General features: G+C 39.6%; 2 protein-coding genes across 2 annotated transcripts in view; both read right to left on the bottom strand.

The window, feature by feature from the left end:
* The window catches only part of PGAP1 (post-GPI attachment to proteins inositol deacylase 1), a 34578-nt gene extending 27552 nt beyond the window's left edge, over positions 1-7026 (bottom strand). The window contains exons 1-2 of the mRNA XM_080621808.1: positions 6844-7026; positions 2633-2786 (exon numbers count right to left, since the gene is read on the bottom strand). Of these exons, the coding sequence (XP_080477934.1) occupies positions 2633-2786; positions 6844-6996 (307 nt within the window). The 5' untranslated portion in view covers positions 6997-7026. The remainder of the gene's footprint in view (positions 1-2632; positions 2787-6843) is intronic.
* A 5285-nt stretch (positions 7027-12311) lies between these two features.
* The window catches only part of ANKRD44 (ankyrin repeat domain 44), a gene marked incomplete at its 5' end in the record, with an annotated part of 69390 nt that continues 68948 nt past the window's right edge, over positions 12312-12753 (bottom strand). The window contains one exon of the mRNA XM_080621328.1: positions 12312-12750. Coding sequence (XP_080477454.1) covers positions 12485-12750 — 266 coding nt within the window. The 3' untranslated portion in view covers positions 12312-12484. The remainder of the gene's footprint in view (positions 12751-12753) is intronic.

Genomic DNA, 12753 nt, shown 5'->3' with positions numbered 1-12753 from the left:
GCCTGCTATTTAATACTGCCTTCCGAGTGCAGAATTGTCCCTGAGTTTCCCTGGAGACATGGCAGGATGGGAACAGTAACAGCTGCAAATAAAAAAAGCATGGTAGGGAAATAAGAAAATAAAAGAAAGTCCCAAAAAGCAAGTATATAAAATAACTAATGATGGCCAGAAAGGTCTGCCCAAATCTGGCACACAGAAGCAAGGTTATTCTAGAGTGCAATGGTTTCAGAGATCTGCAGGCTGCAGAATCCTCCTTCTTGGAAAAGTTTGCTGTAGAAAGTAACGTATCAAACAAATATCAGTGAAGCTCATGAAATGGGAAAATAATATTTCTGAAATATTTTACATGTTCAAGAACCCAAACAGATTTCATGATATTATAAATCTGATCTGTGGTCAATCATTTCACCAATTCTAACTACAGCTAATCAGCAATAGAAACACTTTCAAAACGGTTTGAAAAAGACAAAAAGTGTTTAAAAGATCAAATATCTTATCACATATTTATACCTTGGAAATCATGGTAAAACGAACAAGAATATTGCCATTGATCACAAGGCAAGTGTGTGACAGATTCCTAAATAGAACCGGGATCTCAGTTCTCCCAACCTCAGGCTCGTTCCCAACAATTAAACCAGACCACCATCTTCTACTCCAAGTCTGAATTTTGTACATTTTAAAATGTTCATTTTAATGCACAGGAAAGATAATGAACTAATATGTTTCAAAAGTGCCTGTAACACATCAAAACCTCCTGAAAGGAGGTTGTAGCAAGGTGGGTGTTGGTCTCTTCTCCCAAGTAACAAGCAATAGGACAAGAGAAAATGGCCTCAAGTCATGCCAGGGGAGGTTTAGACTGGATATGAGGAAAAATTTCTTCACAGAAAGGGTTATCAGCCATTGGAACAGGCTGTCAAGAGAAGTGATTAAGTGACTACTCCTGGAGGTATTTCAGTGACTTATAGATGTGGTGCCTGGGGACATGGTTTACTGGTGGACTTGGCAGCATTAGGTTTACGTTTGGACTCAAGAATCTTAAAGGTCATTTCCAACCTAAATGAGTCTATGATTCTATGAAAATAATGAGCCCAGCAAAGGCGGAAGCAGCAGCACTTCTCTCTCCAGTGCTCAGCAAATATTCATAGCTTTCAAGAAATTATGAAAAGAACAGCAGCAACACTTTCTTTGCCCATCCAGGTATCAGAATGAGAGTGTTATCCCACAATAAATTCTGAACAAAATATAAATTTTCATGAATTCCATAATAAACCAAAAACTATTCTGAGCCACTGATTGGGGCAGAAAAATTTATTTTAACAAAGATTTTGAAAAATCCACATATGACTTATTGCCAGTCTCCCCAAAGTAATTTCTCAAAGTATTTAAATATTCACCAATTCTATCCGCACATTATATCCATAGCATGTAGTACTTCTACTCACCCAGTTTAGGTTTTCATTCAGATAGTTCCTTTTGATTCCTAGCATGCCCTGAAAGTACCATTCTATTTCCTGCATAGTGATGTGCTGCCATGTTTGCAGAGACAGCATTAATTCACAGATCTGCAATCCTTTAAGCACAACTACAAAAGTCCATATGGCATCCTTCATAATTATGTTCGCAGTCTTCTTTGGATGCTGTTGTGCCTGCATGGGTTTTCTGACAGTCTGAGTTGGTAAAATATTTAACTTTGTCATAAGCTAAGCGAGTGTGTTCCTAAAGAAAATAACTTTGCGAAGTTTCTCTGAAATCAACTAATTTAATCATCAAGCTTAGTGCAAATATGAGGAAGAAACATCACAGTAAGACATCAGGGTTTAGATTGTGGTGGTTTTCCCCATTCACACACATCAACTTTGCTAACATCCTAAGAGTGTTACTAAGAGTGCTACTGTTTCAAAGGCCATTTTAGAAAACAAAAATAACAGTCTGACAAAGCCAGCCTGGAAGGAATCCCATATACCTGAATAAACACTTAAACACAATACTTCATGTTATCAAACTACTAATTTCTGTACTTACAATGAAAAATTAAAATGCTTTAAAACAATTACTTCTTTTCATTTGGAGCATTGAAGTGTAATAGGGTATAACCTGAAAAACAACAGCAGGCTGTGTGTAAAGTGGGAAGATGATACTAAGGAAAAAACACTACATAAAGAAGTAGGAAATAATGAAGCTACAGGGCAAGCCACAAGATGATGCCTATTTCAATAGCATGTAGTTACTTCACATCACAGATGGTAGATTGTTCAGTTTCTTCTAATCAAATTCAGGTCTTGTTTTATTTGGCATAACTTCTCTAACCGTGTTCAAATCAAAACCAACTAGATGCTTGCAATCAAAATTACAGCAGGGGTGCCATAGTACGGCATAAACTATACTGCTTCTGGCTTGCCAAAGTTAAAGTCTCACGCCAGAAAAATATTATAGCTCAAGTGCTCAACTGATTTAAAACCAAAAATAACCTATTTTGACTGCTTGAAATTAACCATCGACTAACAAGGATATCTACATCTTAACAGGACAGATCATCCTGACTTGATATTATTTCAAATAGAAAAGCTCTTGCCACTAATGCATCAATATGAGACCTCTTCATAACATACCCGTAACTCAGCTAAACACTTACCTTGTTTGTAACTGCCAGCATTCCCAGGAAGAAAAAGAACTGGAATTCCTGTCAATAGGAGATTTTTGTTTTCTTTGGCATAGTTCCCTTCCCCATAGAGATACAGCTCATATGCTGGGTATCGTCTGGCTGTTTTCTTGGGTAATTTTATTTTCTGTTGCAAAAGTTAAAAAGAAAACAAATACCTCTTATTTTGTTGCCAACAAGAAAACATAGTGTCAAGCCTGATCATTTAAATGATCTGGCTTATGTTTCATATATTGTTTTAAATTATAGTCTAAAGAATACAGAATGAAAACTGGGTTTTGCTTTAAAAAAAAAAAAACCCTATAAAGTATTTTAAGTAGGTATTACTGTGCATAATGCCTGGCTGTCGTTGTTTATTTTAAGTAGCTATTGACTTTACCTGGCTTTGAAACAAACTACAAATAATGCATTTCTGTATCTTTTAAAGATGCACATTCACAAAGTAAATGAAGGGGGAATTCCAGGGAGAAAGCATGTCCAAACCTGACTACTTATCCCAGGACATCAGAATTTGGGACCAGAAACTGGGGCATGTGAGCGATCCTAATGCACGTGAACAGGTCTGGAATCCTTTCCAATACCATGTAACTCCAAACAAGGATATGCCACTGCGCCTGATACCAAAGATAAACCTTGAGAATAGGGGTACGTAGGCGACTGTCAGATGACAACTCTAATGTCAGGGTAAATTACAGATGTGGTACGAGCTCTCTTAGATGATTTTAAGAGATGTAACCTGCAATGAGAATTTAAACCACCTTAATATGGCCAGTGAGAAAAAAATAAACCCATGATACTTTAGGGGCTTGGTTTTGTTGTGGTTTTCAGAATCAGTTTTGTGGCCTAGTGACAACCACCTGATTTTGTAACAACTCGGGCTCCCACTTACACAGTCAATTGCCATCTTAAAGGCGACCATATTTCTTGTATTAAAACAAAGAAGACAACAACTAACCACCTAAGCTATCACAGAACTTATTCCAAAAGAGAAAAGAACAAAATGTCTTTGAGCCAGAGAGCTAGGTGATCATTAAGTCTTAGACCTGTATGTTATGACTCTTAGAATACTTCTTTAAGCCAAATAAGTGGTAAGCAGGAAACCATTTAACTCCTGTATGGAGGTTGGCTGGTTTATAATTCTGAGTTTGTAACACATGGAATGTTAAAAATTCTAAGAATGCAAATACATCTGCTATAGCATTTGATTGTTTATGTTACAACAACTAAGAGGTAAATAAGATCATTAAAATAAATTTATTAAGGTGTAATTTGTATTTTAAGGAAACACTGTTTTACAGAATAAGTTCAAAACTAAACTCGGTTTTGCATCAGAAATCTTCTCTAAAGTCTCTCAGAGATGCTTCTATTTCAAGTAAGCAATTATTTCACATATTTCAGTTGTTTCTCTCAATTGCATCTACAATAAAGGCAATTTAGCTTTAATTCCCTGCCCACACATGCTCTTTCTCTTCCCTTGTTCTTCTCTGTCTCTCCTCAGCTAAAGACTACTTCCTTTCACTCTTAGCCTTCAATATGTTTGCCATATTGGTTTTTTGGAACCTCTCCTTATGATGTTTGATACATACATTTAAAATACATACTTTACAATATATATAAACATATTTTTATAATATTATGTAACATAACAAAATACTCAGACAGCATGTTTAATTCCTTCATTGTGAACAAAAAATGTTAAGCTTTTCTCGGAGCTTATGTTTTCAGACCATCCTTTCAATGTTCTTTCCCTTTTCTCCATTATCTCGCCTTTGCAACTTCACTGACCTCACTGTTCCTTTCTCATTCCTTTCCACTGTTCCTTTTTCAACAGCTTTCAAAATTATGTGAAGAAAAAAAACCACAAAACCCATTTTAAATTAATCAGTTTCCATCGCTAAACTACGTGTTATCAAGATATATTTATATGACTTCCTGACAGATCAAATCAACTGTTCTTCCCCAGTATCTTCCTGGTTCATTCTCTAAAAAACTTTTACAGAACATACAATTAACGAGCTCCCCTTCTTCGGGTCAGTGTTGAAATCTAAAATGTACAAAACCCATGAGAATCGTATTACCAAAATACTAGGGATGGGAGGCATCAGTAAACCGAAAGAAACTGCATAACTCTGAAGGAAAAGAGAAGACCATGTTCCATAACAGTGGTTTTAAATTCCAAATTCCCCAGACATTGCTTATATAATTGGCTGTAATGAGCTACAGTAACTTTTTACAGTGTCAATGTAGGCTTCATTTTTCATCCTGTTTCCTAAAAAAATTAGGCTTAGGTGAAAAAGTCATCATTGCTAACTTCCAAATCTCTTACCAAACATAGCTGAAAAGGACAAGGGTAGGCTAAACTCGAACGCTCCAATTCAACAACTCACACAATAAAAGATGGTTAAACTTATTCCATTACTTAGTATTAGCTTGACTGTGAGCCAAGCCACACCATTTGACACAAAAGAATTGAAACTTTCAATGTTTAATTGCTCAAACAGCTGTTTTGTAATGTGATACCCAATCTGAAAGGGAGAACAGGTACTTTTCACCTTAAATTCCTACTATCGAGAAACAATACAGCCAGCTGGGACTTGTATTTCCTGCATGGAATTACTGCTTGCATCTCCTACCAGCACAGTGCTTTACCTAAAGATGCTTAGAATTTATGCCCTGATATAAGGAGTATACACAAAAGAAGTGTGGCAGCAGACAAGAATTTCAGGCAACCACCAATAACATCACACAGATTTTGCTAGTAACTTTCCTCTGGTTGGCTTCAGATTGAAACTGAAACAGGTTTTGGCTGCAAGATCTGAGAACCTACCACCTAGTATTTAAGTATTTACAGCCGCTTAACCAATTGTGCCCTACAACACTGACAAAACAACCCTTGTAGCTATTCCAAGGGTCTCTTTTGTAGGCTAACATGACTGCGTCAAGGTTAACAAATGAAGGTTAACAGACCCAAAAATTAACTGTCTGCTTCACGATAAATTTAGGTAGTAAGGCTTTGCTTTAAGATCTTCTTTACTGTTCAAGCCAGCTTGCAACCTACTTCAGAACAGAATATTATTTAGAATAATTACATTATATCCTAGATAACGCTAAATGAATGTCTGAGAGCCACGAAATTATGCTTTAGGATGCTTCTCATAGGACAGAAAATCCTGTACTAAGAACTACTGTTAAAAGGGATAATTTGTTTTTCAACAACTACATGCAGTATTAGCAGTGAGCCTCCATACACTCACACACATCCTCCCCCTATTAAACCATAACACTGTGTCTGGAAAACAACAGTTCCATCAGCAGTCTTCTCTCTCAGGCTGATCCGAGGTTTTCAAAGAGGTTTTTAAAAGGCTTCATTAGCGAAGCGAGAGGAACTTCAGAGATTTACACGTTCTCCCATACATTATAGGATGTGCCATCTACAAAGTGCTCACTGAGAAGACTTTGCGCTGCTGTTCACTAGCTTGAGAAATACCATCATATTTGCATCTCAGTGATTCACCAGTGGTTGCTTCACTGTTCTAAAGTCACAAAAAAGACCAGGAAGTACAAGCCTGCCTCCTGGTCAGTGACAGCTCCGAGTGCTGTCAGGGACCTGGCCCAGCCTCTCTCCCTTTCCCAAAGCTCGGATGAGATTTTGACTGCTTTTACCAGGACTACAGGTGGCTGCGGAAATTTTACAGGTTAGAAAAGCGGAAGCTTTCTATTCATTTTCTGTTGTACAGGTGGCAGTACGAAACAGCTCGGATACTTCACAGGCATACCACCGCTTCTCCCTGCTGTAGCTATCCAAGGTGCACCCGTACAGCAGGCAGCCAAAGCAGCGCTTTCCGCCAAACACAAAGATCCCTCAAACGAGCCACTACTATTTGTGCCCCATTTACAGCTCTGCAGAGGCCGCCTCAGCAACTTGGCAGCCCCCAGAGTTCGGGGAGCTCCCGCGGCAGGGCGTGTTCAGGGCTGTCCCTCGCCCTGAGGTAGAGCAGCGCAGTGGAAGCCAGCCCCGGCCGGGCTGCGCCTCACACAGGCGGCTCCCGGCCGCGGCGAGGCGGGCGGCGACGCCCCAACGTCCGCGGGGCCGACAAGCGGCAGCACCCCGGGAGCGGCGGGAGCTCCCACCTGTTACAGCGCAGCCCGCTCCCTCAGCGCCGCCCGCCGCCGCTCTCACTCACCAGGTACTCGGGGTACTCGTACATGTAGGTCATGCTGCACCGGTTCTCCTCGTAGACCAACAGCACGTCCCGTACCCCCAGCAGCACCAGCGCTGCCAGTGCCCCGTAGAAGAGCGCTGCCAACGCAGGCAGCCGGCACCCCGCCCGCCCCATGGCGCCCCGCCGCGCTGAGGTGCGCAGCGGAGCCCTCCTCCCCACGCGGGCTGTCCGCGCACACAGGCGCGGCGGGGAGGGGCGAGAGCGCCACCGCCCGGGAGGCGGGGCGGGCGGGCGGGCTGGCGCCTCAACCTGGCCGCCGGCGGGAGCGGGAGGCCGCCATATTGAGGAGGTCCGGTGATTGTCCGGCCGCTGCTCCGCTAGGCTGAGGGGGGCCGTCCGCCATGTCATGGCAGCCATCGTGGGGAGGTCAGGAGCCTACCTACAGGCCTCCCCCACCCGATAGCTTGCGAGGGGATGGCGTGTCCGCCACGATAAGGAGGTCGAATCATCGCACTGCTGCTGTGGTGCGCCTGCTTCGTCCGGCTGCTCTGAAGGGATACTGAGGACCGTGAGGAGACTCCTTCCCCTCGGCCCCGTCCGCAGCCTGCCGGGCCTCAGGCGGCCGCTGCTCGTAGGTATTTGCGGCCTCCACAATGCCCCCCAGGTGTCTGGAGCAGCGGCTTTAACCCCGCTGGCAAGGGGCCGCGGTGCTGACAGGAGCTGGGCCAGCGCCTCGCCCGGCACCCAGAGCGATGGGGACCTCGCTGCAGTTCGCGCCCCCTGCTCAGGTGCTTTTACGGCTCCTGGCCTGTTTAAACATTTGTAAATCTTTAACATACAAAAGGCGTTACTGATGGTGGTTGGTGGCTTGTTTTGTTGGGGTTTGTTTGCTTGCTTTAAACAATTTAGATTCCTTTACTATCTTGAGGAATTCTTCACTGGATTTTAGTCTGTGTGAGACTACTACCACGACGCACCCACGAACTGCTAGCGTTGCTCACCAATGAAAGCGTACAGTAAAAATAACTGACCAAAAAACGTTACTGATTTTGGAGGGTTTTGTGTTTGTGTTTTGGTTTTTTTTTCAGTTACAGAGGAAGCAATACTAACAGGGGCTTACTAAGACGAAGTAGTTACATATGAGGGAAGTGCAAAGCAGAAAGACAGAGAGTTGCATTTTCAACTTACTCAATTCTTAAGCCTTTCCCCCTCCTTTTAAAGAAACAGTCTACTCAGTTTTCCAACAGTATTTGTACCATTTTTATTTGTAAAAATAACCATCTGAATGCATTGCAATAACAGTTTACAGTTAGGGTTCTTCATTACATTAATAGAGCATTCAGTAGTTGAAAAAGTTACTTAAATGTGCTTGAGAAGATTCAGGTTGAATTCCAAGTCATTCAGTGAATTGAGTCTTTTTCCTCATTTCAAATGTGACATTTACCCAAGTCCTTACACTTCAATTTACAAAAGCAAACAATACCAACAAAACCCCACTGAAACCATCAAACAATATTTTATATTGTTTATTACAAATGTTATGCAAAATATAACACTGGCACCAGATCGTTTCACCATGGTTTGTAAAGATATATTGCACATGCTAAAGCTTAAAATATAAGACAAAACCTACAAAACGTAAGATATTGGCTTTTATATGTAGATCACTGCATAAGAAACGCATAAAATTACATTTTGTACACACACTCAGATTGTCACTAGTTTAAAACGCCCTTTCCTATAACACTGACCTAAGGTTTACTTTTTGTGTAATAAGAAAGCATTTTCAGCACTGCAAAAATTATACATTATTCCTATAGAAATTTAGCATATTAATTTTCATTTCAATGCAGGTAGAACATATGAAAAGAAACACTTTCTACATTCAAAGAAGGTCTGAAATGAAAATTTACTGGTAATATATTGCTTTTATAACACTCAATTGAAAAAAAAAAAGACAAGTTTCACAAAACATTTCCATATTACACAAATATAAAAAGGCACTCTAATATTCCTTACATGACTAAGAATAAAAATCACAATTTTTTCTTTTAAAATCATCCTCAAGATACATAACCAAGTTTCTCAACAGTACAATGGATAAACAATTCATTTCATGTGTTTGTTCTAACTCAATAATCTGGCAGTTGTTTACTGCATAAAAGTACCAAACACATTATGGTGCCCTTTTAGTAGCGATGAACAGAAATCCCCTGAGCTATTTCACAGCAATTTCAGGCAGTCCAGAGGTTGTAACTCAGTATTTATGAGAGAGATTTGGGACCCCATCCTGCTATGGATTCCACCTGCAGCTGTGGTTAAAACACAGGATGAAACGATCCTGCTAATACATCTGGGCAGATGACTGCACCTCCCCAAATACCCTTTGCTTGGCGCAGACACAGAAGTTGTCCACGTACTGTAAATTGCAGGATCCAGGGTTAAGTGCAACAATTACATATGATTACTCTCGTAAAAAGTCCACAGAAAGGCAAGGTGATTATTTACAAGAGTAGAATGATACCCATGCTTAAATACCTGCCATAAATTACAAATGTATTTCTACATGTGATAAATTATATTACAGATTAATGTACTAGCATACCAAAAAAGGGATTCTGGTAACTCACATGAGATGTGGGAGAGGCCAATACTAAGTACTTCCAAATGTCTTGCTCATTACAGTTTTCCTCCTAAATACAGCATACTCAAAACATGACTTTCACAATGCCTTTAAGATGCTAACAAATTATCTATTTCTATGATTTTGGGAATATTGCATACTTTGATCACTTTTAGTTTCAGAAAAGTTTTATCAGTTTAGATTTGGTTCCTAGAAGGATCAAAGTATTTCAGTAAGCACCTACACTTTTATAATGTTGAATACACCATTAAGAGGCAGCACTTGTTGCGCTACGCAACTACCAGGTATTGCAAATATACAGAAATATTTTCAGTAACTCTGTATAATAGCAAGTAAAAATACTGATTTATTTTTGTTTTTCAAATGGCTGCTTAAAATAATACATCATCCTCTTTCTAAAGAGGACTGGTTTTCTCCTAATGAAGTAACTTCATGTAGGAGAGTGTAACTTTGTGTATTTTAGGGTGAGACTTATAACTAATCCTGCCAAGGAGCCTACCTACATCTCTGGTTACAATACGACTAAAAGGCTGATCCTGCTATTAGATGGGTGGCAGCCATTTCCCATTTGTTTATTTGTTTTCAGTGCCATCATTCCACATTAAAAAAGCAAAATTTAGGATGAAGACACCACTGAAAACTTTAACAACTGATCTCTCCTCTTATTTTCAGTGCTTAGAGTAAGGTGGTTATTGCTATTCTGCAACTTTTAAAAGGAAAAATGTTGAGAAAAATCAATCAGAAGAATGCTATTCTGTGCTATCTCTGAGGAGAAAATGGGTTTCAGGTGCTCCATCATTGTGCTGCAGAAAATACAGAGTTGAGGGAAAAGAAATTTTCACCTTTAGAGACACTATCCCTTGTGATTTTTTGTTGTAAACTTTGGAAATTTGTTAACGTTCAAGGAAATTATTCATTTTAGCAAGGCAAAATAAATCTCTTTCCTAATTAAAGAACTGGAATCTGCCAATAGATTTTTAACAATTCAATGGAACATGGATAAGAACAGCAATTAAAGTAAAAATTCCTTACTTTTAATTTACCCTGCCAAAAGCATGCACTGAGAACACTCATCTCATCCTCCCAGCACATACGCAGCTCTGCAGAAAGCCTGGGTGTAACACCTTAACTCCATGCTACACTACCCTTTCCCTTCTCCGATCACTGTACAGTGCTCTTTCAGTTGCCTTGCTTTTAAATGAGGGAACGTGTTTTGCTTTCTGCTTTATACCAATATAGCCTGTGGACTTAATCTCTGCATTCCATACAAGAAGATGGGCACTCTCCCAAAGTGCATCAGCCCTTCCTTTTTCTACTCAGGCTGTGAGTCTTGCCTAGATTCACATTTCATTTCGCATCATGCCAAATAGTATGCACAAATGCTAATTAGGAGAACAAGCCATAGGTATTTTTTCCTGGGCATTTGTTTCACTTCAAATAAATATAAACACATTTACATTAAAAGTATATGAACATATTCTTTAGTCTGGAAAGAAACCCAACCAAAACTGTGGTCAACACATAATCAGTTACAAATGTCGACTTGAAACCTGTGTCATAAAACGTAAAATTCGCTCAAGACTACTCATTACCTCAAAAGTTTCTATGTTTATGGTTTAGAAAAAACTGGTTCGTTATGTCACTCACATTTGAAGAAAAAATAAACGTAGCAAAGTCTTCCATTTAATTACTGAAGCATTTTGGTCCTCTTGGTACAGCTGATTAGTTCGTGATAGCGTTTTGTTTAGTTTGTTTTTTTTTACAAAGTCTCATTCTTCCTTCTGTACATCTGTTGCAGGTGAGGGTCGTGGTCCATTTGACCTAGAAACTTTGGCAGAAGGAGTAAACATATTCACAAAGTTGACATTGCTTTAAAAGCTGGTGACAATAGGCTTTTTTAGCATGTATCTCCAATCCCTGCATGGTACACTGCCATGTTTTCTGGTGTTTGGTAGTTCAGCTTTTGGTGTTATGCTTTCATGCCTTTGCTCTGTTAATCCAAACACTGCTAAAAGTATTTTAAAATTTGATGCTGGTTACAGTAAAAATAAGCTATTTAAGCATAGAAAAGGAAAAAAATCCATTTAAGTTGGCAAGCCATTATAAACTTTTACAAACACCTTTGCCTACATCTAATTCCTCACATCCCCAACCCCCCTTATTTTTTCTGGTATTAGATTCATGGTTAATAGCTCAGGTGACAGAAACATCTAATGACCCTAATTCTGTAGTGCAAATAAACTGTACATGGTTGTGCTGAATTGAAAAAACATAAGGGCCAAGTGATTTTCATTTTATACCAGTCGTTCCACTAATGTCTGTGGGGAAATAGGGTGAGACAAGTAGAATTTGGCCTCAAGAGTTAATAACTATATTTTTCTCATTGTGTACTGCAACTAAGAACTGTGAAAAGTGCCTCTGTACGTTTAAGTGCTTAGTACACGCAGAACGCAAAAGGTTTCATTTCCTGCAGAAAAGTAATACAGGCAGTTTTAACATTTACAACTTTACCTTTGGTTTGTGTAAAACAAAAATTAATAAATCTAATTAACAGAGCCCCTGGAAGCAGGAAACAGACATACATAGGAAAGGGGTGATGCTGCAACCTATGAAAGCTACACTGGAAATATGTCTGTGTACTAAAGGTACAGCTAAAACATGTAAGAACTTTTTACAAACAGTTCCCTGTTTATTTGTGCTGTCAAAAAGAAAAAAGGCATTTTCTCTTTTTCTACTTAAAATAAGAGGTAGAGGTTTTCCACAGGGGCACTTAGGGCCTAAAGAAAACACCAGGAATCTGAAAAGCTGCAGAACATTAATGGGAATATGTTCCAGTAAACCCCTCTAACTTAGTTATTTAAAGGCTTGATTCTTATGAACACGACAAATCCTTCAATGCCTACTTGTCAAGAGTAATAGTTAAGAATATGGCCTTGGGATTTAAGCTGTTTAAAAAGACAAAAATAAAGCTGAAATGAAACAATAATGAAAAAAAAGACGTTTCTGAATACCAAAAAGTCAAAATGTTTCAGAATCTGAATCATTTTCATTGTACCCATCCTCTGTTCCTATGTTGTTACTTAAGGGCTTATTGTAAGAGTTTATGCTACCCATACTGGAGCCATCGCAGAGGTGCGTCCTGCCCAAATTGTCTTTTTTAAAACAAACGAAGTTGAAAGCCGTCATTGAACTGGAAGGAGAAAAAGGCATCATGGTTGCCAAAATGAGTGCCAGGCAGTCAGCCACGTCTTTGTTAGGAGCACAAGCCAGGGCTGGCGTATGACCTG

The sequence above is a fragment of the Psittacula echo genome, assembly GCF_963264785.1.
Source record: "Psittacula echo genome assembly, chromosome: 6".
Classification (NCBI taxonomy): domain Eukaryota; kingdom Metazoa; phylum Chordata; class Aves; order Psittaciformes; family Psittacidae; genus Psittacula; species Psittacula echo.
Note: the sequence above shows the minus strand (reverse complement) of the source record. Positions and strands in the feature narration are given on the sequence as shown.